The sequence below is a fragment of the Drosophila guanche genome, unplaced genomic scaffold (assembly GCF_900245975.1).
Source record: "Drosophila guanche unplaced genomic scaffold, DGUA_6, whole genome shotgun sequence".
Lineage (NCBI taxonomy): Eukaryota > Metazoa > Arthropoda > Insecta > Diptera > Drosophilidae > Drosophila > Drosophila guanche.
In genome coordinates, this window is record NW_022995745.1 from 7,058,273 (window position 1) to 7,079,425 (window position 21,153).

The 21,153-nt window shown below is 43.4% G+C and overlaps 2 protein-coding genes across 4 annotated transcripts in view; one reads left to right on the forward strand and one right to left on the reverse strand.

Annotated features, from left to right (window-relative positions):
* The first annotated feature begins 3,362 nt into the window (after positions 1–3,362).
* Positions 3,363–21,153, forward strand: part of LOC117581071 — a 43,288-nt gene continuing 25,497 nt past the window's right edge. Inside the window, exons 1-5 of one of the 2 annotated variants that reach the window (XM_034267947.1) lie at positions 3,363–3,608; positions 9,997–10,020; positions 13,622–13,713; positions 13,786–13,897; positions 20,605–20,732. In XM_034267947.1, the coding sequence (XP_034123838.1) occupies positions 3,551–3,608; positions 9,997–10,020; positions 13,622–13,713; positions 13,786–13,897; positions 20,605–20,732 (414 nt within the window). In that variant the 5' untranslated portion in view covers positions 3,363–3,550. The remainder of the gene's footprint in view (positions 3,609–9,996; positions 10,021–13,621; positions 13,714–13,785; positions 13,898–20,604; positions 20,733–21,153) is intronic. The other variant, XM_034267948.1, reaches the window with a different exon arrangement.
* Positions 4,999–7,282, reverse strand: LOC117581072. Of its 2 annotated transcripts, none has more exons than XM_034267949.1 (3): positions 7,156–7,282; positions 6,005–6,176; positions 4,999–5,938 (listed from the first exon to the last, which is right to left on the reverse strand). In XM_034267949.1, exons 2-3 carry the CDS (start codon positions 6,144–6,146, stop codon positions 5,124–5,126), a joined length of 957 nt encoding a protein of 318 aa, XP_034123840.1. In that variant the 5' UTR covers positions 6,147–6,176; positions 7,156–7,282; the 3' UTR covers positions 4,999–5,123. The 2 variants fall into 2 exon arrangements, with proteins under 2 accessions (XP_034123840.1, XP_034123841.1); XM_034267950.1 differs by lacking the exon at positions 7,156–7,282 and adding an exon at positions 6,280–6,365.

A 21,153-nucleotide genomic window follows, 5' to 3' on the forward strand; every position in this document is an offset into this window, starting at 1 on the left:
TATTGAGTGTTTGAGTGTGTTTTCAGTGTGTAAAGTCTGGAAATTGTTGTGTAAAAGGTGTCTAAAAGCTGGAAGACTTTCTCAATGGTAAAACAATCCATGATTATTTTTTATAGAAAGAAATGTATAGCTTTTGAGATCTTATTTGAGTTTGTACATTTATGTTTTTCTAGCGGTCGTTTCCCAGCTGTCAATGGCATAAAGTGCAGTGGCCCTCTACGCCCGCCCTAGCCCCAACAGTCTTGGGCTCTTCTTTTTGTTCATTAATGCACACATTTCCTTGGAGAAACAAAGGGTCAAAAGCGCTGGAAAATTGAATAAATGTTAATTGAAAGGAGTTCAGGAAAACGCTTTGGATTACTCCATCAGATACGATACCCTGCCACTCCGCCTTTCCATTGTTGTATTATTTGTTTTGTTATAAACAAAACTATAAAATTGTTGTGGGGGCTGGGGCTTCAGGCAGCGACGATTCTTCCATTTATCATCAAATAACTTTCATAACTTTTGCCTCAGTCTCAGGACTTCCCAAGACGCTGACAGTCCGTCAGTTATTCCATCGCTACATCCGTCAGTCTGTCAGTCTGTCAGTCAGTCAGTCAGTCAGTCAGTGAGGCATTCATTCCTTCAAGCATCTGGCACCTGCAGCTGGATGGGATGGATCCGCTCAATGCCTTCGCCCGCGATAGATATTTGCATACATTTCTCCAACTTTTATTCTCACTCATTCACAGAAACAACTCAGCCATGGATCTTCGCAAAATAGAGAGAAAAACTTATTCTCCGCCATTTTCCCTCTTAATGCTGCAAAGGGGCGTTGGGAGGTTGGGGAGGCTGTAGGGCCACAACTTTCGCTGCAGTCGTGGCGAAAGATGGGAACGGGTAGAGGTCGGGCATGGGCTTGGGGACTGCGACTGGTACTGGGACTCTCTTTTGTGAGTGAATTTAATTAAATTTATGAAAAATTTACATATTTATTGGTTTAAATGGCCAACAATTTTTCCGTCTCCCACACGCACAAAATACAGTGCGTGGCGAAAGTATAAGAACACTCAAGATGTTGCTTGAATTTTGTTTTTTTTTCGACAAAAAAGTCATTCAATGATTCCACATTGGAGGACTTTTTTGCTTTGCCACATTCTCAGTTGTAGCCTTATCACCATGTACCGCACTGCCTGCATGAATATTCATAAAAAACAAAACCAAAAAGCAAAAATCAAAATCTCTCGTGTTGGTGTGTTTGTGTGTGCCCCACTTGGAGGGGAAATAGTTTTTTGGAAATGCAAATAATTGTACAGGAAGGCGGCAAAGGGAACCCAACGATGGGTCGAAAGTGAGTTATGAGTAGCACTCATTTGCTATTCACAAATGCACACAAAACGTAGAGGGGGAAAGGGGACACAACAAACTTGTCCACACATACGACAAACGGACAGAGGCAGAGGCAGAGACAGCTCTTGTTTGCCTCTCTCGAGAGGAGCGCATCCCGCTCCCAATCTCGAGATCTCTGAAATGCTTTCACTTCCAGAGCCACTTTGTGCTTTAATATATGTACTAGCTAGAGCACATGTATTAAGGCAAAGCCCACGCTTAGCCGATTGCTGTACAGTTTCCAATTCGGCTGATTCAACTTTGAAACGAAAAAACCCAACAAAGGGAGCAACAGACAGAACCGATGGCCAATGTTTGTTGACGGACTTATCTCTGTACACCAATTCATGGATTTACTATTCCCATTGTTTCGAAATTAAATGTATTTATGTATGTACATACTCGTACCGTACAGCCGCTGCACGCACCAACAAGGGGCAAAATCAAATCGAATGAAATGCGTTCACAAAGAGCGAACAGCAACACTAACAGAAACAGAAACAGAAACGGAAACAGAAACCCTAAATGAATTCAAGTTCTATTGACATTTGAAACTAAAAATCGAAAGTTTTTTTGTGCATAAATGCTCGATGGCCAGAGCCAGCGAGTATCTGCGAATATATGTATCGGAATATACTGGTTGTTGACCAGTTTTGCTGATTGCCCTGATATATGCCAGTCACATCAGCTGATTGGAATTGTTCGGATACGGAAACGGATACGGATGCCATTGCCAGGTGTGTGTCCTGTCAGAGATTGCTGAATGTTTCTATCGAATATGCAACATCCAAGAGGAGCTCTTCGTGGAAGGATTTGCATCTTAAGTGACTTTTGTTCTGTGCTGTGCCACTCCAACACCACTGTAATCCCATGGCTATAGGCCTGATCGTTGGCAGCTAAGACTCTGTTAACTGCAAAATTTGAAAAGTTTAAATGAATATTTCTTCGGAAATCTAATTTGAAATTTAATTATTTGATGGCTTTTTTTCGTTCTAGACACGAAACGTTCGTTGGTCGAAAGACCAACTGGTTTGTTTGTGTGCGATCCGAGAGACTCAGCCCGCATGCCCCTCATTTGTGGGTTCACTCAGTCACGACACGAAGCCAATAAAGTTCTCAACGGTTCTCCAGCGTACAGCGAACACTTGTTGATGATGCAATAAGTCTCTTGTGTCTGCAGTTGATAACTGTATTATTCAATTAACACTTGATTGATATGCAAACACTGTAGGCCGGCAGCTCGCAAACGATACGAGTACGTCCGCATTTGGCATCTAAAATCAAGCAAGAACTTGTTCCAATCGGCAGTTGTTCCAATCTGATATCCAAGGCAGATGGTGCGATGGATGGTAGTCATGCATATGGATGGGTTTTGGGCAGACCAGCATAATGGGATGGTTGGAGCCCACATGGTGGGAGCCGCTCATTGAAATGCGCACGCATGCGCCCAGCCAGCAACGACTCTGGCTCAAACCGGCTGGCTCTCAAGACTGAGACGCGATCGAATCAATGTATTGCCCAGATACGAGTTGAGACACAGACCGACCCCACAGCAATACCAGTTCCGCTGAAAGTGAATTGAGTTTTGTTTGCTGAGCTCCCAACTCGAACTCGAACTATCCATCGAATGCTCTCGCACCCTACAAGCTTAACGTCGACCAGCGCTGAAGGTTTTGGTTGGAATTTCAACAGCAACTTGAGCTTTTCGTTCTGGACTTAACCGAAACCCACAAAAGTACCAAATCATTTAATAATATCTATAAAAATTATTTTGTTACTCAATTTGTAGCTTCACCCATTTATTTGTATGCCTTTTAGCTATGGTCAGGTTTTTTTTAGCTCTTTACCGCTGTATGCCCAGCGAGCATCTCTGCCACTTCCTTCTCTCAAAGCCACTCATCCACTCTGAGTGCTCTGGGCTCTAAGTTGGCCAAGTGGCTGGCCAGCACTCGAGTGTTGGCTTCTTGCAATTTGTTGGCCCAAGTCTTCGATCAGTTGGCGGTTTGCATTTGCTCGCGGCGGACGTCTCTGTCTCTCTCTCTATTTCTGTCGCTCTCTCTCTCTCTCCGTTTCGCTCGTATCGAGATCGCTGTTGAATCGATACCACGTTGCAAAAATCACCCAAGAAAGCATCGAAACGTTTCGAATCAGGCAGAGAGTGGTGCGTCGAAGCTTCAAGATGCAACTGCAGCATTGTCTAGTCGCTGCAACGCTGCTAATTGTGGCTAGTGTGAATGGTAAGTGTCCTGGAGTTCCTGCCGTACCCACATCCCCTCCACCACATCTGGTTAACGTTTCCGCATTCGTTACATCCATCTATCCATCTATCCATATCTTTATCTGTATCTACCCCTATATCATTATTATTTTTTTGTTTTGTGTTCAATTTTTTTTACTGTGTGTGTTTCGTTCGTGTTTCGAGTGTAAAAGAAAGAAGCCAAAATAAATGTGTAGAGTGGAATGGAGTGCCTGGGGGCCTTGCTTCCTGTACGACATCGAATGAGGTAACATGGGAGATGGTGGCATTTCACGACTGCTTAACTGGTTTACCCCTCATTCACCCTCATGCTGTCTGCAAGGTCAGCACTGTCCTGGCCAACTCGTAACTGGCTGGATGGAGGGGGACCGAGAGTGGACTCTCATCTCCAGCGCCATGCCGTATCACTCTTCCTTTTACGTAATCGAAGCGGCGTCTGGCAACTGCCGGACTGACCTCCAACTTGATTAGCGGCAGCTTTTGCAGCTAGTTGTTCATACTAATTAACGATTCAGCCAGCGGCAGCATCAGCCAGCGGCAACAGCAACAGCGGCAGCGGCACACATTTACATACCTCACGGATACACACGGATATCGGAAATATCTGCTAGTCTCATGAACTTCATGAATATGCAAATCTATCGGCGTTCGGTGGTCGGTGGTCGGTGGTCGGTGGTCGGCACATAGACATTTTCATGGTCAACTTTTGCTTTCGTTTATTTGCTTATTCGTCTACTCTTTTATTTCCATCAATAGATCGAACCCCCCTCGAACTCTTTTGCCTACCCGCCGTAATCAATCCATAGCCGTAATGCCCATATATCCGATATATATGTACATATATTTCTGTGCACATTTTTGTATATGTGTGTTAAATTTTCTTCTTTCGATTTCACTTTCTTTTGTGCCGCCTCAACGGGGCCGCCTGGCCCTGGTTTGGCTTACAAAACTTGTTTCCAGCGGGCGCTTATTGCCTGAATTATGTAAACGTTCGGCGTAAAGCGCTGAAAAAAAAATAAAAATGTAAAATGTAAATTGTAAATGGCTGCTGACACCGTAACAGACAGCGGACAGCGCGGACAGGCCAGCCGGGAATGCCAATCTATGTGTAACAGAAGAGACAGAGAGAGAGTGGCGGCGGGATGGCGGTCGGCAGGCAGAGAGATTTATTTATGCAACTTTTGATTGTGACATTGATTTTGCCTTTTGGTTTTCGTTTTAATATTATTTTGCCATCGAATCGCATCGCATGGCATTGCATCTTCTCAACCGAAAACCGAAAACCCAGCATCGAGAGCATTGCATAATTGCTTTTTGATACCCTGCCATCAGAGACGGGGCCATCAGGTAGCTCTAAACTCTTAATACTCTTGGCAGTAATTAACAATAATATTTATTTAAAATTTGTCTCCCTGTCTTGGAAATCCTTTATCTGAATAATTGTGTGTCTAACAATTTGTAATAGTTAAAACATTCTTTGACGGGAATGCTCCGCTTAAACAAGCATATCCTTGAGGTAGTCGATGATGTGGCTATATATGTTTCTCTTGAAATCGAGAAACAACCCTAGATAATCACAGTGAAGCTCCACACTAACAACCGGATCGCTGGGATTTTTGCTCGGCACTAGTTCCATGGTGTAGGACAGCTCCAAGGCGGCCAGCAGGGCCTCAGCTTGCTCCTTCTCGCTCGGAAAGTCTTTCGAGTTGATGACCTTAAAAGCCGCCTCTTTGAGCTCTGTGGGAAACTTCTTGAAATAGTTGTGATCGCTCGTCCTGATTTTCATAATATTTGAATTGTTGCCAAGCTTGATGTACCTATAACAAGGCTCAGGCCTGAGAGGAATTTCGTTGATTTTCTTCATTTTAGACTCCAAGGGAGGAGTCTTCAGTGGCTTCTTCACAGGCTCGTCATCTGGATAAGGTAGTTCAATTAAATTCAACTTTACCTCTGGTAACTGCGCCTGGACTCGACCAGGGTTGGGTCTTTGGATGGATTCAAGAATGGGTGCAGGAATGGGTTTTGGGATATTTGTTTGGATGTCTTTTGGAATGGCTTTTGGAATTGATTTTGGCATGGAGAAATCGGGTTCGGCTCTGATATGGTTCGATACATCGAGGATCAGCTCGTGCAGCTTTCTGCGCTGCTTGATGCTCAGCGAACTGATCTCCCCGAACAATGTGCCTCTGCTGGTGGACATCAACGCCGAAGAGTCGGCTTGCTCCAGCACTTCTCTGATAACCGGAATTTGTAGAATCTGCTTCCACATGTGCAGCGCTGCCGCTTGTTTGGCATTCTTCTTCGATGCACCTGCAAGACAAACAAGTGAAAATATTGCAAACAGCTGTATTCGTGTGTGTTTGGGTGTTAGATTACCCTCGCCAACGGCCTGCACATCCTTCAGCTTTAAATGACACAGAAATCCATCAGTCTTTGATAACACTTCGTACTCTGGCATTGGCCAGTTGGTCTTCACGCAGAACTCATTCAAAAATGACATCACAAACTTTTGCGTCATGGCGTTGGTCCACGAAGATTTTAAGTACAGCTGAAAAGGTTTGGCAAATTGTTTGGTTATTGGAAATACTCTTATCGTAGGTCGGGCCCCTGGAACTGCCTACTTGCCCACACCCAGAACGACTTGGATTTACCTTGTAAACCTACTCCTGACTCAGCCAGGGAGCTAAGGGATACGTTTTCCTATGTGTAACCACGTAAAGCGCCTTTTTCTAATTTTCTTTGAAATGAAAGTCTCTGAAAGTCGACATTCAATTGAGAGATCCGAAAAAAAATGATGAGCACTTTCGAGATAAATTCGTGGCTGCCATCAGTCATGCGTTTGACTTAAGCCAGTGTTGATTAATGCTTCGCATAGCCTGCGGCGATACAGCCCCAGGCCAAATCTCATTATCCCCAAAAGGAAAAGCCAATTAAGAGAAGGGAGAGGAATTCGTCGCAACACACACTCAGAGCCTCTCCAGCTCGCTGTTTCCTGCCGTTTTCTGCTCAGAGAAGAGAAACGATTATCCTTCCTTACTTCTTCGTTGCGCAAGGCCAAAGCGAAAGAAATCAACATAATTTAAAAATACATTAAAACCGAATTGCAAAGAACAGAAGGATGGATACGTATGTACACACCACTTGTGATATAGGTGGGGCGCGGCACAATGGGGTCTGCCTGTCTGGCTGTCTGTTTGTCTGGCAGGCAGGCACATGAGCCATTTAAACGCAAATTTGTTGACAAAGGCAAGTGGCTTTGGCCATTACACACTCGAAAAGTGAATGCCGAGGTTTTGCCTCTCCACGCCCCACTCTCTGTTACTCTCTGTGCCGCCAGCACCACCCCCGCTGTCTCTCTTTGGGGCTAACCAAATCGGCATTATTTACAATTTAAGTGTTGTAAATGCAGAAAAGCAGCAACAGAAACACTCACAGAGAGGCACAGAAAGCGAAAAACGGAAACGACTGTGGGAATACCCCCTCCCGAACCGAGTCTCGGGGCAATCGCTCTGATGATTAATGATTACCTCTCAAACTAGTTTTATCTCTGGAATTTCACTTCAGGCTAATAATATTTTATTCGCGATAATCTTGAGGCACTGAGCGACGCGTATTCATTCATGAAGTACGATAAGCGACCGCGGGAGACTGGCGCAGCGCAGCAACTGACTCGAGCGTTCATATCTCCAAGCCACAGAAGGCGACCAAATTATTTCATAATAATGCTCACTCTTGCATCTGTACATATCAGCATGAAGAGAGAGGCCAGTGTGCTCCGATTTATGGAAAGAGAAACTCACACGCTCAGAGTCCCTCCAGTTCGCGGCTTCTGCTGGTTCCTGCTGAGCGAAGAGAAGAGAAGAGAAAAGATTTCTCACTGCACTTGACTCGCACTGGGAGATTGAGAGGTAATTGGAGCCTCACTCTTAAGATTCTCAATTGGTTGGGCGAGTGAAATGTGAGTGTAAATTCTGCTGATATTGCATAGAGGGGGGCTCGATCAGCCAGACGGCCCTTCACATTTGAGCGGAGCCATGCACACATATTTATTGGTCTGTCGATGTTTATTTTTATTCAAGAGCGTCGAGCAGCCAGAGGCAATGCGCGTCATACGACACTTGAAATACGTGTGGCTTCGGTTTCAATGTGAGTCATTGAAAGGGTAATCTATGATTTCTTTCCATCTGGTTTTGTTTCATTTTCTGTATTGGTTTTTGCCTGCCTGTGGCATGTGCTTGGGGCATGTCAATATGCCCTGCTCTACCCCGCTGGTAATGGGTATTAAAAAATAGCAATGTTGCTAAAGGAAGCAACAAAAACATTTAAGCAGCTTAACACACACTCTCACACAGAGCGGGAGAGTACGCGAGAGAGAGAGAGAGAGAGACAGACGGGCAGGGAGTGAGTGAAGGAGAGACAGGGACAGAGACACACATGGACAGGCGTGAAAAATGAGGCGCAAAGCAGCCACAGAAATGCGTGAAAAATTACTCGAAAATGCCACAGCGGATAAACACGGAAACAACAGAAAAAAAGAACAGCCGAAAACCGTTTAACCAAAAACAAATACACTTGCAACTTGCAACTTGCAACTTGCAACAAAAGCAGAAAGAGACAGCGAACCCCAGCAGGCGAAAGAGAAAGAAAATGAGACAGGGACAGAGCGAAAAATTGGATAGACCATGGCCAGACAGAGACAACCGCTGAATGGGAAATGTTTTAAGTGAAAGAAAAATGAAAAGAACCGAAACGAAACGAAACGAAAGGAAAGGAAATGCAGGTAAAAAGAATAAAAGGGAATGCAGGCAGGGGCAGGAAAGAAAATTGAGAGAACGAAACGGAAGGCAAGGAAAAGCTGCAGCGGGGGAAATGCAATTTAAGCTGAAAACCCCACCAAGCACTCATTCATATTCGAGGCAGGGAAAATCCAATAGACTATCAATAGTATTCCTGCAAAATGGTTAGTCCACGGATAATCTGGACATAGGAGAAAGGTTTCCATTCAAAAAGATACTTAAAAACGTCTAAGTGCCATGGGAATAACAAAAAATTATAGCTACGATGTCCCCTTTTGCATTCATATGCACTCATGAGTATCAGGTTGGTGCAGTTGATTGCATTCCTTTTCATTTAATTGCTTTACAACACTTGTATTTACACCGTTTTGTTTTTCTTTACGCTTTTTTTGCCCCTTTTGGACACGCACTTTCGCTGCAGTCGCATTAATGAGGAAAACGATACAGACGATACAAATGCATAAAAATCATTAAAACAAAGAAGCTGCCGAGCAGACCACACCCAGAGAGAAAGGCATTTTGCGGCCCCATTCGACACCGAAATGTATACAATGTATTTTAATGAGGCACAGAAAACCGTAAGAGGCTCTGTGTACTCCTTCCACGTGTTTGTTTTCATTTCTGCCATGGATCGATTGTGGAGCACGCTCCCTCAATTTATCTTTTTGCGAAATGCTGTCTATAAAAACAACATTTCTGGCATCAATCATCGCTTTAAAGCACGCATTCTTCATAGGTTAAACCTAAACAAGAAAGAATTGATAATTAAGGGGTGAATGACCCGCACCGGTGTCGCTCTATCATGCTGCCTGAAGGAGCTTTTTTATTATTATAATCCTCAAATTAATTCCGTTCTTCTTCTGTAGCTCGGCTGATTGTTGATTTATCAAAAATCATTCACAAGAATTGAATTAAATTTGCAAACTGCCGAATGGCAGTCGATTTACTCGCTGTCCCTTTCTCTCTGTGTCGCTGTCTGTCCGTCTCTGTTTCTTCGTGTCGCTGCCGCGAGTCTCGCTTTAAACTGCCGCAAAAATGTTAAATAAATTATAGCCATGCGAAAAGAAAAATCGCCACTGCAACAACAATGCATTGCCGAGGGAAAAAACCAACAATTAAAAAAAAAAGGAGAATGAAAACGGTAGGGGGAGAGTGGTGAGAGGGGGAAAACTGAAACAAGAAAAAGGAAAATTATTGCACGATGTGCATAAAATAAAGATTTTTCCAGCCTTTCGCCAGGTTCTGCCCCATTTTGCAGTACGCTTCGGCTGGCGGACACTTTAATTTCTTCTTCAGAGCGGTTCGGTCCCTTTTCCGATCCCTTTGAACGAACGAACGGCCCACCGTTTTTGGGCTTATTTTTAATTATTATTTTCCGCACTTCCGCAATTTCTTAATTAAGGGAATCGAACAAATAAACACAAAAAGTATACAATAAATATTGAAAAAAAAAAAAGATGCAAAAGCCAAAGAGAGAAGCAGTTGCCATGTAATTGGCCTTATGACTTTTTAAATAAATGTACAATAAATTAATTATTATCATTATTTTTTCGTCTTTTCATTGCCGTGCAGTCATCGTCCCCGCAGCAGCAGCAGGTACGACGATAACAGGAGGCTAACAGTAACAATAACAGTAGTAAAGTTGCAACTCTTGATACTAACAGTGGGAGTTGTAGAACAACTGTAGATAGATGTTGGCCAGAAGCCAGAAAATATAAAAATATTTATTTATGCGTTGACAATAAATATATGCCGATAAATATTTCATCGTTAATTGTTTGTTGTATTGCATCTGCACAGAAATAACACAGTAGGATGCATAGAAACCCCAAGGGAGTATTAATACTATTAGTTTCCCCCACCTTGAATACTGAATGATTAGTAGATAGTTTGACTAATTGTAATATGATTTTCTTAACAAACAATTTCCATGCCTTTGAAGATTATACTGGCAGCCCTCACGTACTTACAAACATATATTATACGAGCACATATATAAATCCTTTTAAACAAAGTCGTGTCTCAGCAGAGTCTCCATCGATGGCCGGGTTGCCCTTCAATCCGTTCTTTTCCTCCGCTTTTATTTTGCTGAACTTTAGAGTGGCACTCCCACGAGACTTGAAACACTGCAAATACACAGCTCTCTCTCTCTATCTTCCTCTCTCGACAATGGGGGGCTGGTGTAAGCCGCTTAGAGGAAGTCGCCTCATTAACTGTGACTTCTTGTAACAGTTCCCGGTAATATCGCCCCTGCTTTGGAGTGGCCCAGGGCTAGCAGATTGACATGGACACGGGACACGGGACACGGACATGGCCAGATGGGTGATGGTGGTTGGTCTGGTTAATAAATATTAATTAGCAATAATAATTATATGAAAATGTTTTTGCATCACTCTCCACTTCTCCACTTCTCTGCCTCTCCACACTCACTCTCTCTCTTTTCTGTATCTTTCTTTGCTGTTGCTATTTATGGCGGATTTTTTCTCTTTTGTGGTACAACATTTTCATTTGATTTAATTTTATTTGCCAGTGGCTGTTTTTGTTGGCTGGTTATTGTTTATTTTACACACATTCCATTTAAATTAACTGGAATTTTGTTGCAATTCTGCGGCACTGTGGTTGCTGAGCACACACCGTGGATATACTCCCACCTCAAATATTTTAGCGCAATTTTTTTGCGCCATGCCTTAACCATTTTCCATGTTTATGAGTCTGTTCCATGAACATTAAAGCTTTTACTTTTAAAGCCATCCACTTAGCAGTAATCGGTATCAATTCGAGAGAGGCAGAGGTTGCAGTCATGCAACTCCGTTCATAATAAACCATATTTCCATCCTGAAAACAAAGAAAAACGTATCGAAGAATATGTGTGCAACAAATAAATAAATAAAGCACTGAAAATTGCCAAAAATGAAAACAGGGGATACGTGCATTGGAAGTTTTTTACAGCCGTATTTCCATGGTTGCTAAATGAATCCCACCGCTGCCCAAAATGCACTTTGGCTCTGGTTAAGTGAGTAGATGTTCGATGTCACACAGCGGAGTGGCACTGGTAATGGCGATGGCGATGAGGATAGGTTACCAAAAGTTCACCGAGTAAACGTACATACATACATCATACATCATTGCATCAAGATATGTACGCCAGCTTAAAGGTGAATTCAATTCAGCTGAGTGCGAATATTGTTTGCGTAGCGATTGAATATATTCGCAGCTCAATGCAAATTGTATGTTTAAAGCTGCATTTATGCGATAGCTTTTGTTGGGCATATAAAACTCTTTGATTCTTATAATCCCCTAACATTTTCATAGAGCATTTAGCTGTAGTTTTTTTGGTGGGGGGGTATTTGGCTATCAATTAATTGCCATTTGCATGCCCTGGCAACAGTGAAAAATCATAGAACCTGACAAATAATTATAATAATTATAATTATTGTGGCAGGAACAACGGCCCATGCTGTGTGCACGCACTGCAATTGTGTTCAATAATAGTTTTCATTTGATTAACATTTAGCGCCCAAAGTGGAATGAATACTTTATGAATAATTGCAGCGACAGCCAGCCCCACCATGGACGGATGTTTCGTTCCGCTAAATTCATCCCAAATTCCGGCTAAACTCCACATTTACCACCCATGGAAACCCGTTCGTATCGATTCCATGGCGAAATGGGAAACGGGAATATGGGCGCCAACATTTTGCTGTAGACTTTTGCTGTTTGCGTTTTAGGCTCGTGTTAATCTAATGCTGTTAGTCAATTTGTATTCATTATGGCTGAAACTTGTCCAAGACCGCGACAGAACAGTGCGCGGTGTGCTGCCCCAATCCTCCCCCGCTCAAACTTTTCCATCACCCTGTGCGGGGGGATTTTTGCTGGATTTAGATTTAGATTTTTGAAATATTTCCATTAATTTTGTTTCATTTATGCCATACCCTTGCAAAAGGGATTATGATTATGATCAGATTTGTGAAGCCAAAGGCAGAGAGAGTTAAATACTTTAAATACTTTAAAGAGACTTGTTTCTGTGCTGTCAAACGTTCAGAAAATCAAACACTCTATTTTCGTATCGTTCTGGAATGTATTTCCCGTGTGGCTTGAGCTCGAGAGATAAGGCCATGCAGCAGCGATCGGCCCTCTCTCTCGCTCACCCCCACAGACACACCACTGGAACAACTTTTTTTGCTGATAATGTAGTTGTTATTGTGCTCAGCTGCTGTCGCAAACAGTAGCAAAGACAGTAACACTAGAAGTCAAGATAAAATGCATATATGTGAACATCATCCCACCCTTTGTGCATGGATAAGTGCGTTTCTGCTGAGTTGTGTATAAACCTACTTGTGTAGATCACATTGCAAAAATGTTTATTTGTCTATTATTCCACGGTCGGATGGCAATTCACATGAAGGGTATCCAATACGTCGGGCATCCATGAATGGTTCTTATTTCTACTTTAGCTTTTTGTTTGAATCTGCACTTAATACTCTCGGATGTTTTTCCTTCTCTGGTTTATTGTTGTTGTTGATGTTGTTGTTGCCGTTAGTTAATCGAATGTAAATCGACATTTAATTATAACTTATCTGCCATTTATTTATTTATGCTCCCCTCAGACCCGCTTTGCATTTTGTGGCTTTTGTGTAAATGTCAAGCCGCCAAGCCTTTAAAGCTTATATTTGGCTTTTCCATAAAACCATAACAAAAAACAGCCACAGTCATACATACATACACGTGTAGATACAGCGTGTAGATGCAGCACAAAATCATCATAAATATACATTACGCGATTATAATTTGTATTTATCTGCATGCCCAGTCCCCTCTATAAATAATCTCCACATGTATTTGCATATGGGCCTATATATGGTATGCGGTGTGTCTATTATGCAATTAATTTGCCGGATATTTAAATTAAATGCGCAACTTAACTGCACAAATAAGTTAATGCAAAAAGGTTGATGGATTCTATGGCTCTACGGGATTACATGCAAATTGAAACTATTAATCTTCCTTGGGTAAGCTCCACAAGATGTACATGCCGACCCCTGACATGTACTCATCTCCAGAGTGTATTTATTTTTTAATTGACATTTCACATTCTTAGAATCCACAGATGCATACAAAAAATACCATTGAGTCAATCATCCAGCATAATCCATCAATTTGCAATTTCTAATTAAAAAATTTGCAATTTTCCCCACAGGCCAAAATAAAGAGAAGGAGGAGTTCCAGTGCCCCTCACACATTGCGAATGGCAACTATGCGGATCCTGCCACCTGTCGTCGGTTCTACCAGGTAAGTGGGCAGCCCCAACCGATGGTCTTTCATTTGAAATAAATCTCCCTCTGTCTCGTTTCGTCTATTTAGTGCGTGGATGGATATCCGTATTTGAACCGCTGCCCGTCCGGCCTCTACTTCGACGATTTACAGAAGTACTGCACATTCAAGGATGAGGCCAAGTGCGGCCCATTGCCAACAAGTAAGTCGTCCTTCCAAAAATCCAAATGAAAGAGAGGCCAATCCAAGCCAAGCCAAGCCAAGCCAAGCCTCTCTTTCTTGCTCTCTGTCTCTCGGTCGCTGGCTAAAGAGACAATTGAAAGTGCAACATAAATCAGAGAGGGAGCACAGAAAATAAAGTAAAAACTTTAAGTGCACTCTAAGTGTTGCCACCAAGAAAGAGATGGCACCAAGCGAGGAGCCACCAAGGCTCTGTGTCTGTCTCTGTCTCCCTAGATCTGGATCTCTGGCTGTGCAGGCAGGTTTTTCTCTCCCTTTGTGTGTGTGTGTGTGTGTGTGGCAAATGCCAAGCAGTTTGCTAAACGATTTCCAGTGAAAAACTAGAAATATAAAAGCGAACTTCGAGCCGAAACAATCGCCTGTGGCTTAGTGAAATGGCTGATGGGATGGGGGAGACCACCGCAGAGGAGCACCCAAATTTATTAGAAGCTCAACATAGAATTGGGCATTCTATTACAATTCGCAGGACACACAGAGGCACAAGGATATACACACACACACACACACACACACAGTAGAAGCAGAAGGAGAGCCATAGAGACAGAGACAGGGAGAGAAAGACATTTGTCTGGGCCGGATGTTGTGCATTAGGAAGCAATTTTGAGTAAATGTCGCATAATTCATTTATGGTTACAAAGTTCCACATACAACCAACGATTCCAGTGAGTCCTGAATGTGTGTGTGTGTGTGTGTGTGTGTGTGTGTGTGTAGAGCCAAAAATCGAATCCTATTCGATGACAATGCAATGAGCAAAACGGTGGCGACCAGTGCCACACACACCGAATCCCCTAAACATTGTCCGCTCTATTGACTTGCCTAACGAGACGCTGCCCAGACGGGGAGGAGATGGAAGCGCCACCTTCAGGCTCCAGCTTCAGCTTCAGCTTCAGCTTCAGCTCCAAGATGAATGCCATGTGCTTCTCCACACTGCCTGTTCTGTCCTCTCTCCCTCTCCCTCTCCCTTTCCCTCTCTCTCTGTCATCCCACAACATTGAGTGCACTTCAAATGGGGCACAAACGCGACCGCTTAAGAATAACCAACTCCCATCTATCCATCTCTTGCGCTGCTCTATCCTCCCCTCTCTGTATAAGTATATGTATATGTGGGAGTGTGAGTGTGAGTGTGGGGTGAAGGCCATTAAAGCTTACATTTAAGATTTAGTTTTCAGTTTTACGGCAGTTCTTAGCTTCAGTCTCCATGCACCTACAGAACTGGAAACCAGTTTGCTTCCTTTTCCTTTTTCCTCTCTCATTTTTTTTTTGCCATACACTTGACAAATTTCACTCTGGAGAATAACCGCAAAAGGGAAATTGTCTGTATAGGAACTAGGTAACGCATTTGGATAACAGTTTTAATGGCTATACGATTGCTCAGACGATTAGGAAAAATTATTAAGAGCAGTATTATAGAGAGGGTTTGTGAGGGCGGGTAGTTACCAGAAGCAAGTTACTGCCACGAGTCTGATGTGAAAGTGAGTTTTAAGGAAGTAATTCGTTTATGGAATATGCTGCATTTCTCTTTGGCAAGTGTAGCCACACGAAAAGGCCAAAAATTCAACAGAAACGAGCATAGAATTAAATGCACACACAGACATGGATATAGAAGGAGGCGAGAGTGAGAGAGAGAGAGAGATAGAGGGAGACACAGGCATATGCAGAGTGACATATCGCTCACATGCAAGCACGCACTTTTGCAGTAGTCGCCATTCCGGTTCCGGTTCTAGGTCCTGCCTCGTCTACGTCTGTGAGCAGTCCCATAGCAGATGCGGGGGGTGGGCAGCGGGCACACTGGGTACTGGTCGTTGGTCGTTGGTCGGAAGGCAACCGCTTGGAAGAAAGCTGCGACAGCTAAAGCGTTTTGGGGATTTGCGTAATACCAACTGGAATGTTGTCCTCATATAAATAGCTACCCCTCTCCACGCTCAACCACTATATGTGTGTATGTACATATGTGTGTGTGCTGAAGAAAAGTAATAACATAAATGACGCACACAAACACACTATCTGTAGCAGTGAGAGAGAGAGAGAGAGAGAGAGAGTGTGTGTGTGTGGGGCAAGGCAGGACGAGGAGAAATATTGCAGCAGAGATTAGGTCAAAGCTCTCTGTGCATAAAAATGTTGTTTCTATTTTTTTCGCTGCTTTTCTGCTGACGCCAGATACATAAAGGCGATAGGTATATAGTTCTATATGTCCATATACATATACATATCTGATTCCCAATTTGTTCTTCTTTTTTTTTTTTGCGTCTGTCGTCTGCTGCCACAGGAAATGGCTAACCCTATATAACAATTTTTGCCCCCCCTCCAACTACAACTCCGATTCGGCCATTTGGCAATTTGTACGTTTGCCATTCGCAGCATTTTTCCAGGAGATGAACGGGGTGAAAGGGTGCTTAGATGTGGGTGTTTTTGCTTTGTGTTGCGGTGGTGCGAGTGAATGTTATGTCACACGTCCATGTGGCTATGAGACACTGCTAAGTGCAGGCATATGATGCGTATCATCATCAAGCCAATACGCTGGAAATGGATCTTACTGTGCCTCGCATTTTTCCCTAAACCCAATGACATGCTCAAGTATTTGCCTATACATGAATTAAACAGCTTCCTAAAACCAAAGTGAATGCAAAAACAATTTCTTTTGTTGCTTAGCTTAGCATTAAAAGAATCACTTTGAAAGACACTTCGCAAAACCTTTCAAACTGCCAACAGCAAAAGCCTCGCATAAGCATATGTGTCTGTGTGTACTCGTAGTTCAGCTAGCTCTGGCTAGGTGTACATACGTGTGTCTGTTTGTATGTAATTTCAAGGAATTTCATCCAAAATGAGTAAAGAAGCAAACTAACTGATTGCCCCATAATCGTCTGGCACTTTAATTTAGCCAGCCATCTGCCAACTGCCTAAGCCAGACGGGGGATTAAAAGCTCTTGCCAGCCGAAAGACTTCCTCTGCAGCATCCGTTTTTGAACCAAGCCAAGCCAAGCCAAGCCAAGCCCCGCCCTGCCCCGCACTACCCACCCGGCACCATCATCGACCAACAGATTCATGACTTTGGCCAAATCTCGACTGACGAATTGCGTATACGCAACGGAGGTCTCTGCACAATTTGAAATTGTGACAGCAACTTGTCCCCCGAAATAAATAAGCAAAAAGTGGCTGAGATTTTCATTATATGTACGTACAAGTGAAGATACAGCTGCGTGTGTGTGTATGTATGTAAGCATGTGTGTACGAGTACGAGTACGAGTACGAGTACGAGTTGATATTCATTCATTCATACAATATATGCTATACTCGTACAATGCGCATATAAATGCGAATTCATTTCATTTCGATTTGAAACTGCTCTGCTGGCAAAGCGAGAGACACAAATTAAAATATTTAAGCCAGTTTTTTACTCTTGAAATTTAACAACATATCACGTGGTCTAAGGAGAGTCGTTTTTGGAATGGTGGACAGGCATTTTGGACAGGCAGCATCAGCAGCAGCAGCAACTGACACCCAAATCTACCCAATTCGCCCGCCCGCACACGCACGCACACGTATGCAGAGGAGCTGAGCTGATAAAATTCAAAGAAAAATGTTTTGCACTGAATAGTTTTCAATTTCATAATTCAGTGAGCACGCTCAATGACAGCATTTCAATATTGCTTACACAACAACAGCAGCAGCAGCAGCAGCAGCAGCAGCAGCAGAATGGCAACAGAAACAACAACTCGAAGGAAAACCATTCGGCAGATTGATCGAAGATTGATATACCTCGGCAGATCTAAGGGCAAACGTTGATCTGCCAGGCACTCCGTGAGGGAATAAAGAAATATCCGAAATATGCACATAAATGTGAGAACTATGATTATGATCGTTGCTCACTTTTCTGTTGTTAAACTGTTCCCTAGATAATGCACCATTGCTGCATGCACGGACACTTATCCTGTCAAGTCAGAAGCCATTATGCTCCTCATTTTCGCTGGGTACTCGCACTCGTAACAACTATGGACAGCAGTAGCCAAATATAACGTATACGCATTGTATGCAATGATGCGAGTCGTTGTCTATCCCCGCCCTCTGTCGTCCGTCCTGCACGCTCTCTCTCTCTCTCCCTCTCTCTCTCTTCCAGTGTCTACGAGCATAGTCTCTGGCAGGACAAAATGCATAAGACAAAGTTACTAAAAGTGTTTATTACATTTTATTCAATAACTCAGCACAAGTTGCAGGCAAACACAGTCCTAGCGTAGAAGAAGGAGTGGCAAGAGAAGAGAGAGAAGAGAGATTGCATGGGAGATTCTTGAAGTTACTTTTTGAAATAATAAAATTTTATGCATTTACTTTTGTGTGGGGGGCTGCTTGCTTTCCAGGCCCCCTAGAGAATTTATGTTGATTGCAGTTCTGTCCTCGTCCACACTGTCCTGTCCATTCCTGTTCTCTCCTGTCTCCTGGTCCCCGTGGTGTCCTGTGTGTGTGTGTGTGCGTCCTGTGTCCTGGCCAATTAATTGCCAAGCATTTCATTTTCATTGCCGTTATTTATGATGTGACCACAAATATTTTTCAAAAAGGCATTGATATACCACAAGATGGGTTTTATTTGTCGTTTTTTTTTCCTTCCGGTTTCCCTGCTCTTTTTTTGGGCTTCTCTCAATTTTTTCAATATAGGAATCGGATCAGATATTTTATGTTAATATTAAAAACTATCCCCCAACCCAGTGCAATGCTCATTCATATTTATTGTGTGCTTTATTGCATTTTATTTTGTGTAAACTATTTTTCTTGCTGGCATTACATACATGCCAAAGGTGGCACAGCAGGTGGGGAATTGTGTGCACAAAGAACAGCACAGAGAGCAGAGACAAAAACTAAAACTGAATCAATGCCAACTGCAGAAAGAGAGAGTACACAGATCCTATACTGTCCTCTTCCCGTTCCGTTGCGAAGGACAACCTTTGTGCCGCTCTTTTTTCCCATCCTTTGTTCCTGCTTATGTGCTGGCTGGGTATTAGGATTTTCATTTGCATAACTTTGTAGCTGTGTGTAATTAAATTCCGCTTGATCCAAAAGAAAGACGCAGTTGGAACTGGTGGCATTATTACTCTGACACTCTCCAAGACAAGCTTGAGACTCTGTCAGGCACTCGTCCAGCTACAAAAGAACTCATAAGACTGGAGTCTGTCAATCGAAGTCTGCCATCATTAGTTGTTCTTTGCATTCGGCATTCAATTGATTGATGATGTGACGAGAGAGTGGAAGCATAATGGAACCTGTAAAAGGGGTTAGGGGTCACAGCAAATTATCATAGACATCAGTCCTTATTGGCCATGCAAATGCTCCGAAATGTGCTGAAATTTCGAACATTCTTTGGTTAAAAGTCTTGAAAGCAGCCATTCAATTAAATTGTGGATGGAAAATCATAGAAAATCCAATAGATGACGGTCTGCAGTAGGTTTCTGCTGAATGACGCAGATGAACATTCAATGCCCAATAATTTACGGAATATTAGATCAATTTGCCTTCACCTGCTGCTCACACACAATGCCCAGTTTAGCCGCTGGCCCAATGACACTTCTCGTACGTACACACATACGTATCAGTGACACCACACGGAACCTGGGAATCCACACAGAGGCCGGCTGCCACACATTATGCCACCAGAAGCAACCGACTAACCAGGCAGACCATGCAGAATGCAGCCGTGCCCCGTCCCGAGCCGTGAGTGGCAGTGATTTAGAAATTTCCTTGGCCCCTGCATCAAAATCAAATCAAATCAACGCCTACAGCGCAGTGAATCGATAGCGTATCCATGGCGAGTGCTAATGCAGTTAGTGAAACTCCAGATATATGAACGTACCACCGCCAATATGCCGCCGTCAGTGATTGGTGCGCTGAGGGGAGGGGGATGGGGATGATGATGGGGATGGGGATGGGGCACAAGAAATGCATTTCATATTTGCCTTCATCGACTCCCATCGATGGTATGGTATGGCCATTGCCATTGGCTTCGACCGAGCATCGTTTCACCTTTTGTTTTGTGAACTTTAAGCGAATTTGTTGACTCGATCACGGAACAAAGCAAAACAAGGCCGGACTCCCTGGATGCAGGCTGAAGGTTGAAGGATGAAGATGCCAACGATAAAACACAACAACAAAAAACCAATTGAATTCTATTGAGTTTTGGGACTGGCAATCACATACTCGTACACGGATGGCCCTCAAACACACGCCCAACGCCGCCCACATATGCAAATAGCTTTCGACCCCGTCAGTGAGAGAGGGAGAGAGAGAGCTCAGGATTTAGCTTAAGGTTATTTGACTTTCGCTCTCTCTCTCTCTCTCTCTCTCCTTCTCTGGCCCACCCACACACAGACACGCCACGAGTTGGAGCATCTCTGTGCGAGTGGAGACTGGCGACTGGCTGGGATGTTAACTTTCTTTTAACTTGTTTCTTGCACATTTCGTTGGTTGTCTGTGCTCGGGTTGCTGGCCGGGATTCTGGCCTCCTTATTGATATTTGCTTGGCATTGTATTGTTACTTGTTGACTTTTAACTTTGGACAAGCCTCTCGATGCACTTCACTTCGATTACCATCCGGATTGGATCTTGCATAACAAAATAGATTTTAAATAATTTTCAAACTGATTTGTGATTCCTTCTCTCTATCTCTCTCCCACTCTATGTGTTTAGCTCCTGCCCCTGCCACGGATGCACCGGCAGACACCGCCCAACGCTGCAGCACCGAGGACTGTACCCTGCCCTACTGTTTCTGCTCGAAGGATGGCACACAGATACCTGGCGACCTCGAGGCCGAAAAGGTAACTAAAGATACTCGTATAAGAGGGGGAAAACCGATGTGGGATGGATACACAGCCTGTATTTATACATGTGTAAATGTATATACGCATCTTGTAAAAAACACGGCTACAATTCCATTTGGATGGGTGGCCACTCAGGTGTGTCTAGGGTATCACGCGCTGGTTCACACATTCGATTAGCAGAGCGTAAGGCTAACCATTGATTCAGCCATCAGTTGTTAAGTGTTTTTCCCTGAAAAATCCTCATCTGCTCATCAGAGCCAACTAATTTTTCTCAAACAACTCTCCACCAAATCTGCACGCTTCACCTACAGACTATACGTAAGTCGAACCTTTGGTGAAACCCTTCAGTGCAGTGGCTCTCTGCTACTTGTTGGCTCTTCCATTTTTCCCATTTGCATTTAAGTGTTAATTTGCAAGG